We start from the raw sequence: 23,171 nt of genomic DNA on the forward strand, positions 1-23,171 counted from the left end.
AGGAGCAGTAGATAATGTCAACGTTTGTTACTAACTAACTAACGGACTAACGGAGAGACATGATGATTTGTTGAGCTGCTATCGCAGCTACATTTATACTTGTGTAATGTTTCACGTTTTTCTGACAACTGAGGACGCTGTTGATGTGATGTCACTTTAGGAACACATTCTTTGGATTGAAAGTTCTCTCATTGTCTACATGTCAGGTACTGAAACAACAGTGAATCACTGGAGGCATAAAACAAACCACAGCGAACCCCTAACATTTTGGTGACTTTTTTGGCTGAAGCAGATGTGACACTGAAGTTTCTGCCTTGAATGACATCACAGTTTTGCTCATTAATTGCTCACTAATTTTCATTAGCATAAACATATTTTAAAAAGCACCAAAACTTCTTTACATGTAAAATGGCAATTTGAAGATTAAAAATAAAGTTAAATGGAACATAAAGGTACATTTCAAGAATTGCATTTAGGAAAATTCCATTACCGGTGCATCGGTCCTTGAATTGCAGTACAGTTACTACCACTTCAATGCAATTATCTTCATTTTTCTCCCAACAAATTAAAAAGCATGTGGAAAATGTGGGTTTTTGTCTGCTTTCTTCAGGATTGAAACTGATGAGCCTGTGGAGGGGCTAGGCACAGTGCTACGGAAAGACAATATCTTCTCTCATTCCAAAACGACTGTAGATCTGTGGCGTCTCAGGCATATCCACAATCTCTTCACAGCAGTGGGGTAAGCATTGTATACTGCTTCTAAGGGCCTGTCTCAATTCATGTCCGGAACCAGTTCCGGACAAGTTCCAGACATTGTATCGGGTGTAACTTGCAGGAGCTTCTTCTGGACAAAGTGAATGATTCTACCTGCAACTTGTTGGAACTCCTCCCTGATATAAATTGAGATGGGCCCTAAATTTCACAAAGTTTACATTAACAACAACAACAACAACAAATTCTTGTACTCTCTCTTGGATTGAAACTGCGACTTTGATCAGTTTTTACCTTAAAAAAATTCAGATTTTTCTCCTTTTTTTTTTTCTTTAGCTTTGAAACTTTAAGTGAAAGTTGATAAAAAAAACCCGGCCTTAGGAAATAGGACCGATTCGTGGTCAGTCACTGTCTCCCAGGATCAGTAAAAGTGAACTAAAGTGATCTCATTGCTAGTCAATATATGTTTATTAACAGCTTGCAGCTTTGGACAAAACACAACACAAGTTTTGGAAGCATTCCTGACACAGAAAGTTCAATAGTTGGACGGGGTACTTGCAACAAGTAAAGCCCATTGACGTCTTGTTCATGGGCCTTACAGCAAGTGAAAGCCCCAATTTGGTTGGTCTCGCCGAGGATCACAACGCCTAGTAACAGAAACCTATTCCTTTCAGTACCACAATAATTTGTTGAGGTAATCTCCAGGTTTCACTTGTTTGGTATATTCCATTCGATAAAACGTTGGGAAATGATCTATTCCTTAATTGTTGTATTTGATGTCTTGCCTGTGTCAATAAGCTTGTATTAAAATTTGTATTACAATTTCAGCTAAACCATCACAGAAGTCAAAATCAATCAAGTGACTGTTTTAACAGTTAAGAATTCCCTTGTTAATTTGATATAGCCATGCTTTGACTGGAGGTGATTGATATACCAGCTATACCTACCAGTTAATACCTCTCTTGATGGAATTTGACTAGTCACAGTGTTTACACGATTGTGATCTGACTGTTTTTTACAAGTCATAAGGGATCAACTCTAATTTATTTTTGTCTCAATTGCGCTTTCAGGAGTAAAGTGACAAAAATAACGACGACTGATCATCCAAATGTAAGTGTGCCTTTTTTTTCAGCCCACCGTATATTTTGTTTTAAAACTGCCAGTGTTATCATTTCATTAGGGATGCTCGTTTTTGGTTGTGGGGGTTTTTTTTGGCCAAAATTGTGTTTCTGATTGAAACATGCTTTGTTTTTAATACATGTACATGCTTTATTTATAAATTCCCTTAAAGGACCCGATAAGAGCATATTGCTCAAAACAAAACAGTTTTTATAAATTCCCTTAATTCAGCAGTTTTGGAAAAAAAATTGTCACGTTCCATGCACCAGATTCTTAAAAGTGGTTTTATAAACTCCCCAAATTGAGCTGTGTTTGAAAAATCTTTAATTTTTTTTTTTGGCCCCAGATGCCAACAAGAGCCGTATGTCTGTGTAGAGACAGCAGTGTCCGGATTATCACGCCAGGATCCGGTGATGTACTGACATCGTTCCTCGCTTCCACCAAGCAAGGAATCCTGGACGCAGCCTACGCGGCGGCAGACAGTAAGGCCGACCATTATCTCCCCTCAAGAATGGGCTTTTACAATTGCTCCCCTCTCTGTATTTTTCAGTTTCACACCCCAAAACATGGATTTGTTGTTTTAATTTCTTTGGGATGTCGTTCAGAATGTTGTAACAAGTACCTACTACTCTTCGGATGGAATTTGCATTGGTGTGATGTAAATTCTATATTAGGTTTTGAACTTCACTGAGGTATAAACACTGTATAGTCAGTGTGCTACCCCCAGAGTGAAAGTGAGTAAAATCACTCGGGTGGGACTCCAACCCACAACCTCCTGCTTTCTAGTGCAGACTTCTTACCACTCAACCACCGAGCTTGCTGAGATCTGTTGGCTGGTTCTTATCTGATGTAGTAGCGGGTACCGCAATGCCTACTACAATAGTCCTGTATGTTGCTGGGGAGGGAGGGGGGGAGGGGGGCGCGGCCACAGCAGATGTCCATGCCCCTTCCCCAACTCCTCCCCCACTTTTCCCCGCCTCCCCCCCCCCCCCCCCCCATTTGGAATCTTGTATTGAACAAAAGGGTATATCGCTTGCCTTCAGGTGCCCCTCTTGCAAAATGTGTGCACACCAGGTACCCCTCAGAATTTTAACCATAGTTACACCACTGCCCAACTTATCCCAGATTTGTAATGACATAACTCCTAACTTAAAAATACCTCTGGCAATACCAGACTCATGTTCTCGCATGGTCACTCTGAACATTCTGTTTATTTTTTTCTTATCACTGTCCAGATATCTTGTTCGTTGTCTGCAAGACCGGCGACATCATCAAAGCCGACACGTCAAAGAACCCGGCCAAGGTGCTCCGAGTCTGGAAGCACGAGAGCCACAACGAGAAAGATTACCTGAACACCATCGCCCTGTACGAGTACGTCATTGAGCCCACGCAGACGCCTGAGTCCCGCTGGAGCAAGAGCAAGTCCCGGAATCGCACCTTACTGATCGGTGGCCGGAGGGACGGCAACGTTGCTGTGTTGCACTGGAACACAATGGAGGTGGTCTTCAAAGCTGACGTGAGTGTGGAAAGACTTTTGAACCCCTAGAAGCTAGTGCCCAAAACTTCACCATTATTAAAATATGTTTTGTAACATTATACAATTGTTGCCTACTGTGGCAGGGTCCATGGTATTTTGTACACCCAAGGGGGTAAATGGCACCCAAGGCTTTGCCATTTGCCCCAGAGGGTGTACAAAACCCATGGACCCCGTCACTGCAGGCAACAATTGTTTTGTCATGCCACAGTAATAGATTACTAACGTCTGAAACTGTGGGTCTCTTCCTGTTGCGGTACAGAATTGGCAAACTTCTCGCACATAATTTTCCATATGTTTCTTCATGCTGATGCATTCCTGTTTAAAATCAAATTTCTGATCTCGTCTTTGGAACAAGAGAGAAACCTCTTCTTAAATTGGACCTGTTGTCATCTGCCGACATTATTACTGTGAAATTACGGCGAAGTTTGCAGTTAAAAAAAGCAGACAAACAGTGATGAACGATGTAAACGACAATGGCAGTCACAACAGAATTAGTGCTTCACTCTGTCCCCCATGGCACATCTTGTTAAAACATGTATCGATTTACGTAGTACCAGCAAAGCTACAACGTCGTACCTAATGTCACACAAATATAATACCATGCAGTAGAAACAACATTTTCAACAGCTGGAAAGAAAAAGGTAATGTACCCCGTTGGGTACATCACTCATGTATATCGCTGTACAATTGTGTTTGTGGCATGACACAGGATCAATGATGGACCAATATAAATTCACAATCTATTACCGTGGTATAACATTTTTGTCTGTCGCCCTCTATCATATTGAAGGCTCATGGCTTCAAAGGAGTGCTTGGACTCAAGGCCAGCCCGAAGAATGACCTCCTGATATCGACGGGACTAGGTCAGTATTCCTTTCTTAAATGGCTTAATAATGTCTTGGCCAGGATACCGAGCCGGACATGACAATGAGTCATCAATCCTTTCTCCAACATCTACAATGACCGACATTCGTTAGAAGTCAGTGGTGTTGCATGAAATGAAGGTTTTCTCTGCTCCGTTTGATGATGTGAAAATCTCATAACTTTTTTGGGGGGTCATTTGACTCCAGTTAGAGGTGGTCACATAGTGTAATATTCTCGCATCGTGTCCTTTATTCCTTACTTTGTCAGTTTGTCTCGTGTAAGAAACGCATTGGCTCCTCTGAACAATTCCTTATCTGTATCTGTCTAAATGTTATTCTCAACATTTCAACCAACTTTAAAGCTAGAGTCCATCCAATTATTGTTGAAAAACAAACTTGGTTGAAAGATAGTAAGGGAACTAAACTCCCTGTGAAATTATTCTTTCTGGGAAGCTGTCATTTTGAAGTAATCAACGAAAGAAGGCATTTCCAATGGTGATTCTTAAGAAGCACCGTAGGAAAATTTAAATTAGTAGTTCGTTTTGTTATTCAGCGCAGCGCGCACAAGTGTTGGAACGACACACCCGCGCGCAAGGTTCCTATAATTCGTCGGATCAGTGCGCGACGTCGCATATAGCTGCAATTCAAAACAATTCAAAACATGATTCAGTAACTTTTGATTTGAAATTGAGATCTTAGAATGCTGTTTTTCTCGGAATGTACAGCTGAAGTTTAGCTGAAACTTCATCAGGTTAGTTGCTCAGTATCCTTCATTAGATTTTGAACTCTTTTGTTGCTTCAAACGAACAAAATGCACAAATTACAAATGATGGACTGTAGCTTTAAAAACAGTATGATAATACACATCTGAACCAAACGGTTATAAGGTAGAGTAGATCATTTGTCAACAAAAATGCTCAAAATCTAAAGACGAGTGTATAACAACTAACCTAATGAAATTTCAGTTCAGTGAATGCTGTATATTCCAAGAAAACAATATTCTAGGATCTCGATTTCAATTCAAAAGTTGCCATGCCATATTTTGAATTGCGCCCTCTCATGACAATCCCAAAATCAGCATCCAGGACACGTTTTCATTCAACAATGGCAGCTCTGCGATGTCAGGCACTGCATCAACGAATACTAGCAACCACATGCGCGTGTGGGTCATGTCACTTGACATATCTTTGGAAATTACCTTCTTTTATTGATTTCTTCAAAATGACATCATGCCTGAAGGAATAATTTCTCAGGGAGTTTAGTGCCATTACTATCTTTAAACCAAGTAAGCTTTTTTAACAATAATTTGATTAGTTACTTTTTGGATAGCTGCAAATGATCTACGCTACCTTTAACAACACAGAAGGCATTAGACTGGCTAAATAAAAATGTTCCCTGTTTGAAAATTACCATTGCTGATCCTTGTTCACTGTGCCTGTTGCTTGACGCCTTGTGCTAATAGACTACGGCATGCTGTTCAATGGTAAGTTTGTTAGCCGACTTTTACCCTGCACGTTCCTTCCCAGTGTGTCTTGCGTTCCCTCCTACGTTTGTCACTGTGAGTGTGTGTGTGTTTGCATAAACTCTTGCTTATCTGAAGAAGCAAGTTCAGCACGTGCTGTGTAGTTATACCAATGTATTTGAAGGGAATTATGCATAAGTATGCTCTCAGTGGTAAAAATAAAAAGCACTGTGTTCTCAAGAGTACCGAAGCCCCATTATGTGTGTTGGGGTTGCTGAGAAGCAACTTACAGTGCTTGCACTTTTCCCACCCTACTTGATTCGTCTTGTTTAATAATATGAACAATAATTAAATGTCAGTTTTATCTCTGGCTTGGCTTCATGTCTGGAACAAGTCTGACAACGTCAAAACCAAATTGCTACATGTAGGGCCAATGGTTTTCCGCGATCGCGGAAAACGGACGGAATTCGCGGCATCTGCTCCTTGAAACAGAAAACGGAATTTGAATCTGAAGAAAATAACTTCTGCAATTTTATTGATAAAAAAACATAATTTTGTTAAATTTATTGAGTCCAAAACGAATTGTTGATGATTGATTGAACAGACGAGCCATATAAGAAATGAGCGGTGTTTATATCATGATTTTTGGGGGGACAAAAAAATTCCAGATCAGAGCAATAAATATTATGAGATCATTACCGTAGTACGCGTAGTCATGGGAGTGACAGTCCCGACGCATGCCGTAGCTGTCGGTCAGCGCACGGGTGAAAATCATCACACTCATGGCATGCTCTCGCGGGTCTCTTTTGCTCCATCGGCAGGTTTATTTTTCTCCGTTCAATTAATCAACCATTCGTATAACATCTAACTTTGGCTCTATTGAAATGCATGTTGTGCTTACCGGTAGGTCCAAAAATCTACCGTAAACTATCCTATTTTGTCGCTAACGTTAGCGCGAAAACAAAATGGCGGACATGAATTTCGCTACGGCGAGCTGATGTGTGTGTGACGTCATGGGATTGGCCTGTACGGCTATTGCATGTTTCTTGCATGTGTGGCAGTGGCTGTGCAGTATATGACTTGACTGTGGTGAAGTTAAATACTAAGTCTGTACATTCATCGGCCTTTGATAAAATAGATAAAATTGTAACTCAAGTAGGTCTCGAGTCGAGTCATAGTGGACTCGAGTCATTACAACTCTGCAGAGGCCCCCTTCAATGGTGGAGGCATTGTGCCTGATATTGCACAAGGCAACTGCCCCTTGAACATTATCTGAACAATAGCTAGCATAATGCTTTTGCCACTGAAGGGGGGCCTCCATAAGTATGCATATAGTCAGATTGACCTATAACCTCATTCAACTCCACCGCAAATGTGGAAACTGTAAATTTCATCAAAATATTGTATTTAAACCAGGAGGCTATGCTTCCAGTTTGTCGGCACACACCATTTTCATACATTAACGCTTAAATATGGAACCTGTAAATTTCATGAAGATTTTGTTTTAAACCAGGATGCCATGCTTCCAGTTTGTCAGCACACACCATTTTCATACATTAACCTTAACTTTGCCTTTTTTTGTTTCTCACCGCAAACAAACTGGGGTGGGGGGGGGGATGGTACAATGTCCCAACCCCCGATGTTAAAAGTGGGGGTGTATACCCGATTGACCCCTACCCTGTATTTTCGCCATTGGCATCTGTGAATTCTCGGACAGGTTGACCGTAGAAAATTTGAACCTGCTGGATATTATAACATTAGGCAGGCTTCTCACTGTGACAAGTGTTGCATGTTGTTGCGTTGAGAGGGGTTCTAGACAGAATATCCTTGAAGGTTTAGGGTTCATATCTCATAACAGTACTTGTCTCCCCTCTTCTCGACAGACAACGTGATCAAAGTCTGGCGTGTCTTCCCTTTCGCTGAGGAGTCCCTGGCCCCACTGATGTCCTTCTACTGCGCCCACACCCCTCTGCACATGTCTGTCATGAGGGCCACCCTGTGTGTAGCCTTCCAAGATGAGTCCTCTGCCACTTACAGCATAGTACACTACAATCTCAAGAACAAAGGTAAGTCATCAAACCTCCAAATACACATGCATTTTGTAACAGTACCATAAACTTGTTCCCCTCTTTCACTTATTTTTAGCTGCGGAAAGTAGATCCACAAGTACTCATGTCTCTCCATAAGTCCGTAGGTTACTTAGTAACGTTGGAATGCGCACCTGTGCCCTATAACTCACTTAGCCAGCTCCTGCCTGAGACCTAGACTTGGTGCCAAGTCAGTTATTGTTCACGTATGTACGGTACCGGTTACTGGTTCCATGCACGCAAAACATCACTGCAATGCGCGCATCCTGGTTCACAGACCAAATGATGCTGACTATTGATGTTCAATAACCGACTTGGCGAAAACGTTTTCTATTTTGTACATAAAATATGGGAGTATTTTGAATCGCTAGCAAATTCTATGCGAGCAATCTGATTGTTCCAGATTCCAGCGTGTATTCTAGGCCGCAACGGAAGGTCATTCTCATTACTTCGAGGGTTTGTGGTTTGTGTGGTGTAACATTCCAAAATTCATTATGGGGCACACGACTCAAATAAATCAAGTATATCACAATGATACATCTTATTTCTATACACAATTGACCAAGCTGAGTGATTTGGCCGTTAAAACGTCGCCCGATCTGCAAACATGTCCCGACGTATTGAGAAGAACTCCCCATGTAACGGAATGAATGAGTCCTCATTTGCATTGCGGTGCGCCATTGGATCTCACCGCAAAAATGCACTGCATATGTAGTGGGCTGCACGCATATATGAATAACGGTGGAGAACGTAACCTTCAAGTCGTTAGATATGTCGCAACCCGGCCAATTAGTACTAGTCTTATTCCAGCCGCGCCGATGGAGTTTGACTGAAGTTCACAGACAGAATACGACTATCTAACGACTTGTCATCAAGTCTACTTGAGGCCCTGTGTCAGTTTTATGGCCCTGAAGGGAGGCAGACAGACTTGCATTATCGAGGTCAAGTTTGCAATGTGACGTTCAACAAAATGGGAAATCCTTTAGTCTTTACATGTATTTCGAACATCTAGGGGACAGCCACACAAAGAGAGAACAACAGACTCTTTCTTATCCATGGGAGTTCATCTTTTGTTGAGAGCGGTCCTCGAACGTTTAAGGGTGTGCATTAAAAGTCAATGGGAGAGTGTTATATTATAGGAACAAAGGGAAGCACACAGCCTTGTCCAGTGGGTAGCAAGGTCATTTTGATTGGGGAGGGTAGATGTGAAAAAAAGGCACTTGCCTCATCTGTGCTGAAAGGCAGACTAGGTTTTTTCACCGACAATCAAAAGGGGGTGGGGGCTGAATACCATCTTCCTATGGGGGCGCTGTTCAAAATGGACGATCAGGGGCACCATCGGACAACTAGGTGGCACTTTGCATGGGACCAAAAGTGCTGGGTTTTGTGCAACGTTAAAAAAAGGCCCTCATGAAAAAAAGGCGCTGGTTACAAATATTGGGGGGTTAAATACCCCTTACCACCCCAACCCCCATTTACTCAAATTTGTATCCTTGTGGAGACATCGCTTTGTTCTCGTGTACAAAATCGTGGGAGGGTGCTCCTATTTTCAACCAGAATTACTTTCCTGGGTTGAAATTCTGATCAAATATCCCTACATAAAATATTTTTATTTGTGACAGATAAGTTACCCTGGAAATTCCTAGTTTTTGAGTAAAATCTATTTCGTGAAATCCTTGTGGAGACCAATTCACCTTTAGAAATTGCCTTGTGGAGACCTTTACAATCTTTTGTTCCGTATAATATCTGGGTCTCCAGATCACAAGGCATCATTTTGGGGAAACCCCCACCCCCAGCTACACCACTGTTGTCCTCGAGAGTAATGGAGTAAGTGCATGTCCTACAGAGCTCATATGAGTGTTCGTGAAGCAACATCTACTTTTCACTCTTGGACGCCATTGATCGCTGTGTTGGTTTTTTTTCTCGTATTGCCAGAGAGGAATGATCATAGTCCTGATCAGGACCACATTGACAGCATCACGGGCATCGCGTGCAATCCACGCATGGGCGTCTTTGCCTCCTCCAGCACCGACGGAACCATCAAGATATGGGACGAGGATAACACGTTGATCAGGTTAGCAAGAATACGATCAAAATGTTGTTTGGACAATAGGACAATCAGGGCTAATTTCATGGCACTGCATTCCTTTTTCAAATCCAGTTAAAAGTAACATTATGCAACATTCGCTTTTTATTGTAATTTTCAGAAATGGATTGATTTGGGGTTAGTATTTTATAGCAAATACATTACACTAACGTGTTCAAAGTTTCGTGTTCATAGATGCTGGAAAAAAAGAAGAAAAAAATGTTGTTATTGTAGTCTGGTTCCCTGACCCTACTTCAGATGAATCGGATCAATTTATAGACATCGGGAATTGTCAGGGCAGGGAACTAGACTAGCTGGTTTGCACTCGTTCACAGATGTAACCGATTGCAAATTACATGTGGACTAGTTTAATTTGGTAAATTGGGGGCAGCATTTGATACAAAAATTCCACTTAAACTTTTCAAAAATGACAGCACACCTGGGCCCAATTTCACAGCGCTGCTAAGCACAAAACTTTGCTTAGCACAAAAAAAATCTGGCTTATAAAAGCAAGTTACCAGCCAAAACTCTATGTGATTTTCATGCTAAGCAAACAACAGCTGAATACTAATCCCGAGCAATATACATGACATGGAGTTTTGGCTGGTAACCTGCTTTTATAGGCCAGATTATTTTTTGTGCTAAGCAAATTTTTGTGCTTAGCAGCGCCGTGAAATTGGCCCCAGGTGCCATGATTTCACAGGATGCTTGAGACCATTGACCTATCGCCGTTATCGCAAGTAAGCCACGCCTCATAGACAACCCTATGAAATTTTGTATGTTAACTTTTGTTTGTCTCAGATTTTGCGCGTTCCGCGTCCATTTGTATATCTTGTAATTGGACAATATTTCACAAGCTACGTTGATGCGCTTCTTCCACGATGGGTTAATTATTCACTTACAGTCAAGTAAGGTACTGCATAATACTTTGGTAGTTTTCTTTTTCTGATGTTTGCATTTTATGTTGTCTATTACCTTAAAGCTATAGTCCATCATTTGCAGCTATCCGAAAAGTAACTGGCGTAATTATTGTTGAAAAACATACCTGGTTGAAAGATAGTAAGGGGACTAAACTCCCTGTGAAATCATTCTTTCTGGCAAGCTGTTATTTTGAAGTAATCAACGAAAGAAGGCCTTTCCAACGGTGCTTCTTAAGACGCACCGTAGGAAATTTCCGTTAGTAGTTTGTTTTTTTTATTCGGTGAAGCAGCGCGCACAAGCATTGACACGACGCACACGCGCGCGCTATAATTCGTCGGATCGGTGCGTGACATCCCGTAACTGCATTCGGCTCAGTGAGAACGTGTCTCGGACGCTGAATTCAGGCCCAATTCAAAACATGATTCAGCAACTTTTGATATGAAATCGGATCCTAGAATGCTGTTTTTCTCGGAATATACAGCTGAAGCTGAGCTGAAAGTTCATCAGGTTAGTTGCTCAGTACCTTTCTTCAGATTTTTAGTATGTTTGTTGCTTCAAATGAACAAAATGCACAAATTACAAATGATGGACTATATCTTTAAAGCATTGAGTGTGCTCATTAAACCTAAATTGTGCTTGCCGGGATTAATTGATATAAGACACATAACCAATATCATCTGAACCACTGTAAACCAGATCCATCAAGCTGAACGCCGAAGCACTCAGCCTGAACTTCTACAGTCAGAAGGGAGACCTGCTGGTGGGCATTGGGAACCACATTCACCGGATAGACCATGCTAGTTGTAAGTATTGATCTGCCCTATCCACGCTCCGTTCACAAGTACCCCCTCACCGGCAAAGAAAGTATAGTTGGGGGTGACCGACCGACGCCATCTTGCCTGACTGCAATTCATTTGCCGCAAAGCGCGACCACTGCGTGTGCATAGTACAAATCCACTAGTGTACGTGGGTCACACACAAGGAACGGTGTGCGTCAACCAGCGAAATGTCCCGCCCATGGGACGTCGTTGCTAGGTAAAAGGGCGCCCTCTTTTCTCAGCGCACGGAGCCCATACAGTGTGTATCAAAAAAAAATGCAAACAAAATTTAACGGAATGCTAGACGTAGAATGTGTAGCCAACACAGATAATATAGGTATGGTTTGAAAGATACGCCTTTCCACTTTAAAATGAGACATCAAACGTCCAAATCTGATAATTTTTGACAGAGTTATGAGTAATTTTTCAAGAGAGTTCAAATTGACCATGGGACCAAGTTTTCAATTTTAGGCATTGGGACAGAGGTAGCCTAATTGCCTCTGAGTGTATATTTGCCTGGCCTACAAAAAAATGGGTTTAAGCGAGTAAACACAATTCTAAACACATTCTTGCTATCACCTCATGCTAAAAATATTCAACATGTAAACATGTTTGCTAAAATTTCTCCAAATTCTCTTTCCTGTCATAGATATGCCAAGAATGTACCTGAGGAAGATGGTTTCCATGGTGTTTCCCGATGTTCCCACGGAGACCCCCATCCCGCTAGATGAGGACAAAGTCCGAGCGATGTCCCCGCTGAGCAACAAGAGATTGAAGGCAGCGCACTCTTCCGTTTTCAAGTAAGAAGTCATCCAGAGATGCCCATCATATCTATCCTTGTCGACAAATGTCGACATGGTCAGGAAAGGGTTAACTACGAAATGGAAATCCATAGTATCATAGTGTTTCTTAAAATTCATTCTAAGAGTATCCCAAAAGTGAGATTGCAAAATTGAAATGTACAAGTGAAGGGAAAAAATTAAGGGATTGAAGGTAGTCCGAAAATTTGGGACTCTCAATACTGTGTTTGAGAGTCCCAAAACTTATGGTATTGAAAACATGCAAAACAAGAAAATAGACTGGCACCTAACACAACCTGTCCAACACAGCTTCAGAACTGCATCGGTCAACCATGCCAAAAGAATTTAAGAAACATGTGGCATGAAGCGGGAACTAGTCTCAATTTACTTCACATTTCTCCATAGTCAAGCCACCAGACTATTGACACTAAATGAAGGGGTCAGTCTTTTCAAATAGTTGGACCATGGTTGGACATGTTCCAGTCTAGTATTTAGCCCCATTTTGAAATCGCTTGACTTCCCTCTCATGTGCAAAATATTGAAGAAAAATCTCTTTTAAAAATTGAATTCAGTCTGCAAACTTGGTTGGTGAAATACTGAGGACATTTTCTTTGCCCCAGTGGAATTTTTGGAGAAATTTGCTGGTTAAGCTGTGAGTAAAGTGGGCCTGATTTAGTTTTGCACCTTTCAGAGCACTCCAGAGCCCTGTCTGGATTGAAGGGTCCTTAGAAAATCAGAGCAACTCACAGCGAAAACAGTGATTTTGATACTTGAAATAGTATTTGTCAATTGGTCTTATCTTTGTCTCAGGTTTGAGCATTTCAAAGACGTTCTCACTGAGGAGGAAACGGAGGAATTGACGAGGGAGAAGAAACTCAAGGAAGCTGTAAGTCAAGAAAATATTGAGACAAATTCTGTGCCAATCTCCATATATGTACATGTGTGTATACACGGTATGGTCATACTGTATTGGGACCATGTAAAACAAGACTTGGAAAAGCATGGGTTTGGCAATCCTCTGAGAGGAAAAGACGCAACGATAGCAGAGATCCTGATAGAAAGTAGGATCTGTGGTGCAGCCAGGCCGGCCTGGGTGCACGTAGGCCTACCATGATCACGGAGCAGTGTGTCGGCCTGGGCGCGATCTTCGCGTAGCTAGGATCGGGCCAGGCCCACCAAACGCCCAATTCCAAAATTGACATGCTATTCCCTGGCTATGTCACTAGATATGAAAATTTATAGCATTTTGCTTAAAACTTTCTGAACTGTGGCATGCTATTTAAAATCTTTTTTTTAATGTATAAAGTCCTGCAAATGCCAACAAGTAGATTTATTTGTTACAGGCTATTATATTCCTTTAAAGTTCGTCTTGAGAAGAAATTTGAAATTTTGTAAAACTACGTGTCCGTCAGATAGAACAAGTGCAAGTGCACAATAAGCTCTGGCCATGTTGCAAGAAATTTTGCATGAAATCGATCAAAAGGATCCATGCCAGAGCTGAAAAATGTGACGCCGAGAAATGCGACGCCGATGGCACATATGGAACATCATACTTTTGGTCAATTTTCTGGGGACAGACGGACAGACCGACCACCAAGTGAAATGTAGAAGCTACTGCCAGAGCTTAAAATATTGTGCACTTGTGGCTTTCTTAACACTTGATTAATTTGAATTCAAATAGTATCTTGTGAAGCGTGAAGTGAATAATGTTAAACAGGAAAAAAGGAGATGTCCTTTTCACTATCAATCACTTTTATATCAGAAGGCCATACTTTGTTTAAAAAAAAATCCTTTCACTCATTTTCCCCCATTGCACATAATTTGCATTCCTTTCAGGCTTTCACAGTACTGGACGCAAGAGAAACTGAGCTCCGCAAGCTCCGCGACGGCACCTTCGACGAACAGCCCAAGAAAAAGGCCGCCGTCTCAGCTGCCAAGATCAAGAAAGCTGCCTTCCGCAGGTACTGGAATCTGGTCCACCTGGAGACAGAACACGAGAAGATCCCGGACGAGGACAACTTCAATCCCGACGCCGGAGACGAGGATGAAGAATCCGAGGCCTCGTGGAAACCAGAGAGGGAGCCCTCCGGCTTCTTCCCCCACCCCTCGACCGTCCGCCGGCCACCCAAACCCCAAGATCTACCGGGGATCTTTGAGACGCAACTTCGGGAGGAAGATTACGAGGATGGAATCCGAGCGACGGTGGAGAGGGTGGAAGTGCGGAAGCCAGCACCCCAGCCCCCGCTGGCATTACCCATCAATCCGTCAGGGTTCATCCCCAACTCGGTCCTGATCCGTCTGCTGTGGCCCCCAGAGGAGACAGAAAAGATGAAGGAGAAGTACAAACCACCGTCGCTGAGCGATGACCAGCTGGCCCAGATTGCTGTCAGGAGGAGGGTCAGTATTACAAAGAAAGCTTGTATCTTGTATCCTTCAGATGGGTTCGTTTTTTGCTAAATGAAGATAAGGCTGCATCCGAATCGGCTGTCTAGAGCTAGGTCTAGGTCTGCGCCCGTTGAAAATACACGGGGACGTGCTGACAATAGACGTAGCCGTAGCTCTGGAAGCCCATTTCGGACACAGCCTAACCCTCTGAATCCCTTCACCGCTTTTCCTTATTACTCCTGGATTTGCCCATTACTAAGTAGGTTTTTTTCCTAGTTACGTTTTGTGTCCATCGTGTATGCCTTGCAGTTTTTCTCTGAATTAAGAAAACAAAAATATGGGTAAGACAAGTTGTTTGTGTGGATTGACTGGATTCAGTAACATCTTTCAAAGAAACACGACACAGCGTTGTTGGTATTGACCAAACCTTTGTAACAATTATGGGCAGCCAACTTTAACATTTTCATATGCGGTTATTATACTTCCGGCCTTCCAGAGTGCTTAGGTGGGCCTGCAATTCAAGCCATTAAAAAACACTGCATCTACAGACAACTGTTTGCCTAATAGACCTGAACCCTAATGACATCAGCTTTGTTTACATGTGCGCTTTCCTTTGGGAACCAGTTCGGGAAGAGAACCACCAAGCTCCCGCAAGAAAGCGCACAATGTAAACGAAGCGTGATGTCATTCAGGTCTGTTGGTTTTTGCTGTGTAAGAATGTCCTTCAAGGCTTAAAGGGAAAATACAACATTTGCAAACGTCAAAAAATGAAATAATCAAATTATCACGAAATACCTTACTGGATTGTTTTGGAATGACAGTCTAAAGCATCCTGTAAAATCATGGCTCCTGGTGTGCTGACATTTTCAAGAAAAATTGTATATTTCCAACGCGTTGGAGAAAATTGGCTTATTTTCAAAACTGATCCTAATTTTTCATATTTAGTTACTCCGCATTTTCTGTGCAATTGATTACACACCTGTGAAGGGGTACAAGCCTACTAGACTGATTCTCTGACCTTACAATTCCCCAAAGTCCACAAATTGCTCTGTTTCATCTTAAGTGGGCTCAGGAATCCAGACTGCCAGAACATGATAGGTTTTCTTGGCTTTTCAAGCATGTACAAGCCCAAAACATGAAACAAGTCAGTTTAACAATATTTGCTATAACATTCTAATCCTCCAAATCCATCTATTTCTGAAAATTGCAGCAAAAGCAGATGTTGTACATTCCCTTTAAAGAAAAAAAAAGGTACAGAAGTGCATACAGTGCTTGCCAAGAGGAAAGCAAATACACAGAGCAAAATTGCAGTGGTATTTATTGCGCCTGCTTTGGAGGTCGACTTGTACCACAAAACTTGCCACAACCACCACCAAGGTTGTGGATGCTTTTCAAACTCACACCTGCTTTATACACTATGGACCAAGGAGGGAGGAACTATTAACATAAGGGATAATAACAATTGGTGACTTTTCTTTGTACTTTATATTTGTAAGAATGGTGGCAGCATAAGCAGCGGTTGACTAATTGCAAAAAATAACCCAATTTTTGTCTCTCCTTTTTTTCTCTCTTCTTTTATCGCCGGCGCCTATAATGTTTTTTTAACATGCCTCAGCCGAAGTCTTTGGAGAGCCCAGAGGTGAATAACCCTTTTTTTATAATTGTGCTTTTTTTTTTTTTCTTTTATGCTTACAATAAACTTCACTTTAATTTGACATTAAAAAGGCAATTTTCAGTCCCAGTCCCATAAAGAACAGTCCGATTCGAACCAGCCAACAGTCCGATTCGAACCAGCCAACCGATCCCGTTAGCTAGGCGGTTGAGTGGTAAGACATCTGCACTAGAAAGCAGGAGGTCGTGGGTTCGAGTCCCACCCGAGTGATTTTTTTCCAACGTTCACTCGGGAGGTAACACACTGAGTATACAGTGAATACAAAACTTTGAATTTGAAAGAACAGTCCCATAAAAATGATTGCATGTATTCCCTGAGTTAAAACCACAACATCTCTAAAGTCTGTTGTGACAACCCATTATACAAAGTATTTTCTCAAAAACAAAATGAAGACCAATCAACAAATTACCCAAAAGAAAAACGGAAATACTTGCATGGCCTAGTTGACTTCTGAGTGACGTCATGACTATTCCAGTGAATTTTCCATCGGCGGTATTCCAATCTGACCCCTAACCTTTGACCTTTTTACTTGCAGCGGGTCATAGTGTGGAGCGATGAGGAGGAGGTATATTTCAGCGGAATTCAGATTTTAATTTTATTTTTGAATGCATGTTGCTTGCTTCACGTTGAATGTGTTTTGCATGTTGTTGTGCCATACTTCACCATATGAAAGTCATCCAGAAATTCTGAAATCTAGAATAATAATAATGATAGTTTGGTGCTTATATAGCGCTTTACACCAAAGATCCCAAAATGTTTCACAATTATAGATTGTTTTGAGTCTGTAAACAGTTTTTAACAGGTTTTTTTTGCTTACACCATAACTGTTTGATCTCAATTTATTTGGGGTTTTTTGGGGATGTGACTTTTTGAGTTATGCTGTCAATTTTGATGAATTGATCATTATAGTGTTGATTTACGAATCAACGTTTTCACTTATTACTTTGAATTGTCTGACAAAAAGTGCATTTTTTCCCTGTTTTTATTAATTGTTGTGCAGAACTTTGTCAGAGAATCGCTTGCTTTCCCAAGATTTTCTCCAAACTGTTGCTTGTCTGTTTCCTGATGAATACTATTTCACTAAAAAAATTTTTGCACCACTTGTTAGCATTTTAAAAAGTTCTGATGCACGTTTTAATTAACAATTATTAGGTTTAATTAACAAGGCTTTCCAGAAGGATGCTACTAATACCAAGTGCAATGTACTTTGCCTACATTTAGAATCATGTGATCTGGCATAACAAACCTGCAAAAACTTTTAGACCTTGAACCCAAGGGTTGGCACCCCCCCCCCCCCTTTGGTTTTTAAAAAAGTCAACTAAAAAAATTCAGGATTATTTCTCATTGTCACTGAGATACTTTCAATGAAAATGATTTAAAAGTTTAGAAACATAATTTGTTAAGTTGTTAAATATTATTTTTGCAGTTGTATAACAGCAACATTTCTGCACACTTTTGAGAAACAAGATTTTTAGTGAGCTTCAGTAGTATTAAGCCTACATGTGTATTTGACAAATTGAAGGTCAAACATATAGATTTACCTGAAAGAAAGAGATAATTTGAAGCGTGCATAGTACAATGATGTGCGGTCTCAAAATTTTGTTCAACAATTTCACATTTCCGACACACGTCATTGTTTCTTCCACTTTGAAATTTTTTTTTTTGAAGTGTGGAAAGTTGTACTATACAGTATGCAGGCATGCAACTTTTCCTTGGATCAGTTGATTTCCATTTTTTTTTCACTTTACACTTATGCCATTAAAAATTGTGGGAACAAAACTATAAAATCTTGTGAACCTTGAAAATCCTTCATCTAAGTAGTCCCTTCCCAGTTGCATTGCCTGAGCATGATTTTTCACAATGCAAATCTGAACATTGACACTTCCATATGAAACCAAAAACTCACTGTTAATCTCGGGTGTTTTGTGCGGGTTTTGCCATGCCGGGTCACATATACCTGTTGCAGACGTTTTAAAGAATGCCTGTTCATTTTACACAAATTCTTTGCCTTGTTGTTACCTTGCTTTAAACGCTTACATGATGCTACAGGAGCTTCCTATACCAAGTCCAGAACCAACACCGGTAAATGTACTTGCATTACCAAAATCTCCATTTGCTACTATTGTTGCCAAGCGTTTCCAAAAATACCAAAGTGGTTGAGGAACTTTGTTGGGGTCAGTTGGATCTGACAGCTGTTTTGTTTTTACAAATTATTGTGCTTAGCACAGAATCCTTTTTAGCAACATATACTTCAAAGCATAAGCCAGAGATTCTTGCTAAGCTGTAAACTTCATATATCTTTAGCACAGATTTTTCTACTATTGGCTCCGTGCGTAAACAAGAGAGGGCGCTTTTTTACCACTTTTGAGAGCCCAGTGGACGGGGCACACCGTGTGCCACGCGCACACGGTGTGCACACTGGTTTGCGCGATATAACGCGAAGTACATATTCTGAATGTGCATACAGCCACAGGGTCTTTGCGCGAGCGTCGGGCGTCATCAGCAATGCGTTCACGACAAGTAGTCTCCCTAACTCTCCCTACCTTACCGTTGAGGGGGTACTTGTGCAAGAAGCCAATAGTTAGCAGACAGTAAGAAGCGTAATAAAAATCAATAGTCGGCATGCATGTATCAGTTTTCGTGGCACGCTGTATTAGAAATGTCAAACCCATACAAAAAATGACACTGTATTTTACAGCATGCTCAAAAATAGTGGTTTTTTTTTTTCCTTTTGCTCTTCCATCAGTTTTTTCAAGTCATATTGCTGTCAGCTTGGGCCATGTCCGAAACAGGCTTACAGCTACGTGTATCGTCCACATGTGCCTATAGTTGTAATGGGCAAAGAACTAGACATTAGATTTAGAAAAGATATTCCGATGCGGCCATGTTTTCATTTTTCATTTTTTTTCATCAAGGCATTTTTATTTATTTAAGGTTGCAGACTAGTAAATAAATTGCCATAGACCCCAGTGCTAAATGCTCCCACTTCTAAAAATCAGGGAAAATACTCAGGACTTTCCAAGGTGTTTGAGAAACACATCAAAGTAAAGCTATCTCATCATCTTTAATTTCCTTTTCAATTTTTTTTTTTGGGGGGGGGGGGTAATTATGACTTTTGGGAGAAATATCATCCAGAGGTGATCACCCCTAAAAGTAGTCATGTAGCCCGTCGCCATTTTGAAAAATGATGCCTATGTGTGTTCCATTGCAAAATAGAGCAATTGTAGGGCCCAATTTCATTTCCATTTGACAAGAATAGCTCGCGGTCCTGTGCACGACTTCCACCTTTCTTTTTTACAAACCATCAAGTTCATGGCCAACACTGCTCTAATAGCAAAAGGACATGCAAATCGTGATTTGGCCGGTGTGGGAAATTTCAGGCCTATTTACTGGCTTCAACCTTAAACATCAGCTGCCAAAATGCTACCCTGTCAGGTATCGCCATTGTTATTTCAACATCACAAACGCTTGAGTGCAAAACCAGTCACACCAAGTGTTGTGTGGTTGAAATTTCAAAGCAGTGTTTATGATTAGGCAGGACGAACTGAATTAACATCTGAATCGTAATATCTCTCTTTCATTGCATCTTTTTCTCCAAAAAAAACCCCTTTTATTCAGGATAAAGAAAAGACACCGATTCTGACCCCGGAGCCAGAGGACACGGGCACCCCTAAGGCATCCCTCCTGGACAAATTCAACATCGACATCGCCCCAATGCCCAAGGACATCCCCGATCAGGAACCCACTCCCAGCCCGCCCCACACCCCTACCCCGGAACCCAAGCCAGAGACACCCAAAGAGACCCCCAAACCACCCCCAAGACCCAAAGTGCAGAAGTTGCCTAAACCAGTGGTGAAGGTGGTCACACCCAAACCGGCCACGCCTAGCCCTCCCCCACCTCCTACCCCCTCGCCCCCTAGGCCCCCCACGCCCCTGCCGTCGTTTATCTCCCAGTTCAAAGGAGCAGAATGGTTTGAGGAGTACTTCCCTAATGCAACCAACAAGGTAAATGACCTTATATTGCTCATGTTTTCCTAAATTCTCGTAATGACAAGTTTATCATATTCTCAGAATACATAAACAACATCCGTTTATTTTACTTTTGCAAAAGTTATATATTAACCTTGGAGGAAACATTTGCTTAAAGGTAGGGTAGATCATTTGTCATTTGTGCATTTTTTTTCGTTTGGAGCCACAAAAGTGCTCAAAATCTAAAGACAGGAACTTAACAAAGTTTTACATAGCTCAGTGAATGATGTATATTTTGAGAAAACAAAATTCTAGGATCTCGGTTTCAACTCAAAAGTTGCAGAGTTATGTTTTACATTGCACCTGATATCAGCGTCCAGGACACATTCTCATTCAGCGGATTGCAGCTACGCAATGTCACGCACTGAATTGACGACTAATAGCAACCGTGCGCACGTGTGTGTCATGTCAACGCTTGCGCGCACCCATTCTCGGATTTCGCCGAATTACAAACCAACTACTAACAGAAATTTCCACAAATGCGTCACTTGACGCATCTTTGGAAATGGCCTTCTTTTATTGTTTTCTTCAAAATGACAGCACACCAGAAAGAATAATTTAGTGCCATTTGTAACTCTCTATAAACCAAGTAAGCTTTTCAACAATATTTTCTTCAGTTACTTTCTGGATAGGGGCAAAAGATTTTCTCTCCCTCCAAATAAGTGGACCCACAACCATATGCACAGCCACACCTTGGCGTAGTGCTTAAGATCAGCACAAATTTTCTTTTGTACATGCACCCAAAGTCTGTGAAGGTGGACTGTGTGTTGATCTTGAATTGGCCATTGTGTACGGCCTATTGTACAATTTACGCTCCAGTGCACACCCCGGAGTATTGAAACATATGAGTTTTCGGCAAGAAATATCGTACAAATACTGTTGAAATTACTCTTGCGAATCAGTATTTGTGGCCTTTGGCTGTATGTCAGAAGTTGGCCGGAAAATATTGCCTTTTGTGAAAATCAAAAATTTTCGGCAAAAGTAATTCTGGCGGGAAGTGGTTAAAAAACAGCTTCATATCTCTAACTTGATGTAACAAATCATCGCATTAATTATTGCAAATTTTCCTCGCTTCCAGACATTCCCCAAACCCTGGACAGTCACAGCCTTCGTGACCATGCTGCTCCGTCTCCTCAAGATCGCCGACTACGCCATGAAGACGCCCATCTTAGAAGCCATCATCATGCTGTATCAACAGGACTCCCTGGCCAACACCAAGGTGGTCATAGACACGGTCATGGGTGTGCTGAACAAGAGCAGCCCCCCGACTTGCCAGGATGAGGATCAGAAGGTCAGTGCTAAGCCGCATCTGAATGATTTGGCTAGGACCGGCGGTAACGCATGAGTCAATGGGAAGTGGCTTCAGCAGCTTCCATAGGCGCGTGTGTATTTGGAAGCCGTAGCAAAGTAATTGGAATGCAGCCGCATTTGGTTTTACAAGTGATTCATGATACAGTACATCACCAAGAGTTTACCATAATAATAATAATAATAATAACAGGTTCTTATATAGCGCTTTTAACTAAGATCAAAGCGCTTGACATTATTATTACCCCTAATCATTGGGCCAATTAAACATTCCATATACCATCTCAGCTCCCTGGGGAGTATACAGTTCGATGCAGCCTGTTAGGCGCAAGGAAGCTAATTCAATCACAATAACCATCACTGCCCTCATAGGTACCCATTTACTCCTGGGTGGAGAGAAGCAATGAGTGACAAAGTGCCTTGCCCAAGGGTACACGCACCATGACCCCGCCAGGACTTGAACCCACAACCTGCAGCTTTACCACAAATCAGTGCCCTTAACCAGGAGGCCACAGCACTCCACAGGTGCAAGTCCATGAGAATGTGGACAGGGCTGAAAAATGGAAAATTTATGAAATCTTCAAAACTACAAGCATCACAACCTCAAATGTGGTATCAAATAAAAGACAACAAGACCGTTATTTGAGTGGTGTGCCAGTGAGATGGAATGTAGTTAAGTGTATTTTTTTCCAGAAAAAAAAAATGGTTTGGGGGTTAAACTGATGGATATTAAGTACTCCTTTTGGCATCTTGTTTTCACATGCCAAATTGTTATGTGAGTTTTGTTTTAAAAGAAGAGAGAAAGGATCGTATTTTGTAACAAAAAAATAATACGCAGAAGTTAGAATACGATGATGCAGTATATTTTTCATCGCGTGGTAAGTTGATTTCAGACATGTAACATCCGTAACGGTATAATGTAATGTCCTTAACAACAAAAATATGATGTTTCCGTAAGGTCAAAGTAGCTTTTTGTAAAACATCATTGGTGTTTTTATAGAATTTACCCACAACAGAGTTATTTCATTAAATTCTTGCAAGAAACTTTTGTCAATGCGTACTGAATATCAAAACCTATGTCAGAATGGGGAACCTCCCTAATGGTCGCTTACAGTGTTTATATTTAATTCATTAATTCAGCTAACACTACATTAAACATGTCATGTTGTACATAAGACCTAAGCTAGAGTTGTAAGTAAAGTCTGTCGCGATCCAATGTGGCTCATCAGGCCGGTGTTTATCTCCGGTTTCAGTAGCATGAAACGACTGAGAATATTTCTACTCCCCCTGGATGGGATGCCAGTCCATCGCAGGATTACTCCCCAACTAATGCCGGTACCCATTAATACTCCTGGGTGGAGAGGGGCAAGTGG

General features: G+C 41.4%; 1 protein-coding gene across 8 annotated transcripts in view; it reads left to right on the forward strand.

Annotated features, from left to right (window-relative positions):
* LOC119745245 (WD repeat-containing protein 97-like) overlaps positions 1–23,171 on the forward strand; it is a 54,051-nt gene that overhangs the window by 10,166 nt on the left and 20,714 nt on the right. For 3 of the 8 annotated variants that reach the window (XM_038221471.1, XM_038221530.1, XM_038221480.1), the window contains exons 7-23: positions 611–739; positions 1,782–1,821; positions 2,177–2,312; positions 3,066–3,346; positions 4,158–4,230; positions 5,693–5,713; positions 7,576–7,758; positions 9,715–9,853; positions 11,483–11,589; positions 12,254–12,404; positions 13,215–13,290; positions 14,241–14,801; positions 16,405–16,428; positions 16,997–17,026; positions 18,511–18,543; positions 20,080–20,466; positions 21,569–21,781. In XM_038221471.1, coding sequence (XP_038077399.1) covers positions 611–739; positions 1,782–1,821; positions 2,177–2,312; positions 3,066–3,346; positions 4,158–4,230; positions 5,693–5,713; positions 7,576–7,758; positions 9,715–9,853; positions 11,483–11,589; positions 12,254–12,404; positions 13,215–13,290; positions 14,241–14,801; positions 16,405–16,428; positions 16,997–17,026; positions 18,511–18,543; positions 20,080–20,466; positions 21,569–21,781 — 2,584 coding nt within the window. The remainder of the gene's footprint in view (positions 1–610; positions 740–1,781; positions 1,822–2,176; positions 2,313–3,065; positions 3,347–4,157; positions 4,231–5,692; positions 5,714–7,575; positions 7,759–9,714; positions 9,854–11,482; positions 11,590–12,253; positions 12,405–13,214; positions 13,291–14,240; positions 14,802–16,404; positions 16,429–16,996; positions 17,027–18,510; positions 18,544–20,079; positions 20,467–21,568; positions 21,782–23,171) is intronic. The other 5 variants (XM_038221505.1, XM_038221497.1, XM_038221489.1 and 2 more) reach the window with 5 other exon arrangements.

This window comes from Patiria miniata, unplaced genomic scaffold (genome assembly GCF_015706575.1).
Source record: "Patiria miniata isolate m_02_andy unplaced genomic scaffold, ASM1570657v1 HiC_scaffold_12, whole genome shotgun sequence".
Taxonomy (NCBI): domain Eukaryota; kingdom Metazoa; phylum Echinodermata; class Asteroidea; order Valvatida; family Asterinidae; genus Patiria; species Patiria miniata.